Source organism: Lepidothrix coronata, unplaced genomic scaffold (genome assembly GCF_001604755.1).
Source record: "Lepidothrix coronata isolate B3197 unplaced genomic scaffold, Lepidothrix_coronata-1.0 Scaffold14, whole genome shotgun sequence".
NCBI lineage: Eukaryota > Metazoa > Chordata > Aves > Passeriformes > Pipridae > Lepidothrix > Lepidothrix coronata.
In genome coordinates, this window is record NW_016690194.1 from 1,252,562 (window position 1) to 1,255,467 (window position 2,906).

General features: G+C 39.7%; 1 protein-coding gene across 1 annotated transcript in view; it reads right to left on the reverse strand.

Annotated features, from left to right (window-relative positions):
- Positions 1-2,906, reverse strand: part of HAUS6 (HAUS augmin like complex subunit 6) — a 20,458-nt gene that overhangs the window by 5,555 nt on the left and 11,997 nt on the right. Inside the window, exons 9-11 of the mRNA XM_017806238.1 lie at positions 2,433-2,496; positions 1,569-1,754; positions 998-1,133 (exon numbers count right to left, since the gene is read on the reverse strand). Coding sequence (XP_017661727.1) covers positions 998-1,133; positions 1,569-1,754; positions 2,433-2,496 — 386 coding nt within the window. The remainder of the gene's footprint in view (positions 1-997; positions 1,134-1,568; positions 1,755-2,432; positions 2,497-2,906) is intronic.

Here is a 2,906-nt window from a genome sequence, read left to right on the forward strand (position 1 = left end):
TACTATCACTCCTGATTGGCTTGGCCTTGGCCAGCGGCAGGAAGCCCATCCTGGAGGCGTCTGTCATTGGCTCCACCGGACAGGGGAAGCTTCTAGCAGCTTCTAACAGAAGCCACCCCTGTAGCCTTCCACTGCTACCAAACAAACCTAGCCACAGAAACCCATTAGCAGGCTTTCATGTGGCATTGATGCCGTTTCCTCCAGTTGTTCAGAGGGTATCAGCAAACATGACAGGGAGTATTTTCTTTCATTAGATTTTGGCAATGGTGTCTTAATAAATTCTTCATCCAAGGAGAATACTACTAGAGGACTGTAAAATTCATGTTTCTTTCTTTCTTCTGGTGCAGGACTGATCTACTGCTTTCAGACTCACCTCCATTATCTTCTTCTCTTTCAGATGCAGTCTTTTTAGTGCTTTATGTGAGTTGGACAGGGACTGAAGGGGTAGGTCTGATTTTTCAATATCCCCATTATTTTCTGAATTACTTGTTACATTAGCACTGATATCAAAATCAGACTCTAAGCCTGGAGACAAGCTGAGATCTATGCTATCAGATTCTGGAAGTGTCTCATCCAATACTCCCATGTAGCCAGTTTCACTTCATTTTGCAAAGCCTGCTTCAGATCTTCTACAGAAGCAGTATAATCTAGTTCCTGTGCTTCAGTTCTCTCAGTCTCTTGTATTCCAGATGTATTTGAATCAGAAGATTCAAAACCATGACTTATTCTCACTTGCTCTTGAGGACTAGATTCCAGAGAACTCAACTGGGACTTGTTTTCTGACTGTAAATAAGATTCTACAGAGGAAAACAAAATCTCTTGAATTGAATTCACAGTATTCATATCTTATTAGGCCTACTACATTGTGTTACAGAGTGAACCATTCAGGTAACTTGCAGCTTTACTGAAATAATTCACTTTTTCTTCCTGTGCAATATGTCAACGAACTAATCACGTTTCTAATCAAGGAGCCTTATAAAAACAGTTTCAAACTTACGCAGATTTTCCGGAGTTCGTGGAATTTCTTTCCTTGTTATAAATGGGTTAAAACACAGTGAGCTAACGAGATCATCTAATGACATTCCTTTTTCTTCATCGCTGTCAGGTGACTCAGACATCACAGTCTTTGCAATCTGTAGAATGTTAGAGAAGGGTAAATTCTGAGAAAGCAAAATTGAAACCTCTTTATTTCTATCAGGTATGGTTCAAAATAAATCCCACTCTCCAAATCATCTGGAGAATTTGAAATATCTCAACTTTTCTATAATTTATTATTTAGGTTCACAATGACCATAGTGTCCCACAAAATGAAAAGAGGGGACTGAAATCAGAATCCAACTCTTAATTTCGCTCATCATCTATGAATCTGTCTTTCAAATAAGAAAGTGGGCTCAGAATATATTTAAGACATTAGTCAAGAACGGCATAAGCATGAAGACTAGAGCTATATATACATAAGTAAAATATTTTAGCAGATGAAATGTAACTAGTGAAAATTTTTAGTGAAAAATGCAATTTATTTTCCATTTATGACCATTTATTTAAAAACAAAAAATTTACTTCCTAACCTCTTCTGCCAGTTCATCTCTGGCTTTCTCAAGAAGGTCTTCTTTTTCCACAGGAGTCTTTGGCGGGGTAACATCTTGACCTGAATTCTCTTGCATTTCTGAAATGAGGAACTCTTCCTTTCCATTTTTTAGGATTTGTGGAGGCACAGGTTTTTTATTTCCCCCACAAGTTTCCGTATGCAAATTCTAGAGGAAGATTCAGGAATTATTAGCAGTTGTAAACTCAAGTACTAAAATATTAGCATGAACAAATTGCTGTATGAATTCCAAAAAGCAATGGCCCAAATGTTTAGTCAATAAAAATATTTCAGTCTTGAATTCCAACTAAAGACAAAATATTTTTACAACTGTATTCGAAGTAGGACATAAGTAGTGACCAGGACAGGTTGTTATACACAGCACAGACAATTTGCAACTCATTTCCAACTACCTCCAACACAGTACAGTGAACAATTGTGCAATGGACAGCTGTACATGTAAGTTGATTTTACAGCAGTTTTTAACCCTCAAGTTTACACACACTTAAAGAAATGAAGTCTGACCACAGCTCACACCAAAAAGACTGTTTCGGCAAGCAGGGAATCAGTCACACACTGTGTTACCCTGGAAGTCAGGTACAGTGCACCTCTTTCCTCCTATTTATGTAAAACCTATTTATGGTTTTACAGGACTGACTCAGATGGGTAAGAATACTGCTAAAAAACAAAACAAAATCAAAGAACACACAGAACCAAGCCAACCAACCACACAACCGCAGTAAAAAAAAACCCAAAATCCCACAACCCTCTCCCACAAAGTCTAGGCTTTGATCAATATAAAAAGTACATGTCCTAAGCTTAACTTATTTGACAGGTAGAAAATTACATTTTTGATCAACACGTCTCTGTTTTCAGGTGCTTCCAACAGCTTCAACAGCACTGAAGAGATCCTTGAGGGGGAGAGAAAGAAAGTGTAAAAAAAGAAAAAAACCCACACCAACAATTTCAGAGACAAATTAAACTTGTGGAATGCTGTAGTGGGTTTCTGTTGCTGGGTTTTGGTAGCAGGGGGGGCTACAGGGGTGGCTTCTGTTAGAAGCTGCTAGAAGCTTCCCCTGTCCAGTGGAGCCAATGACAGACGCCTCCAGGATGGGCTTCCTGCCGCTGGCCAAGGCCAAGCCAATCAGGAGTGATAGTAACGCCTCTGTGATAACATATTTAGGAACAGAAGATTGTTGCGCAGAAGGAATTCCAGACAGGGAAGAGCAGAGTGAGAACATGGGAATAACAAGGTGGACACCAAGGTCAGTGCAGAAGGAGGGGCAGGAGGTGCTCCAAGCGCCAGAGCTGAGGCCCTGCA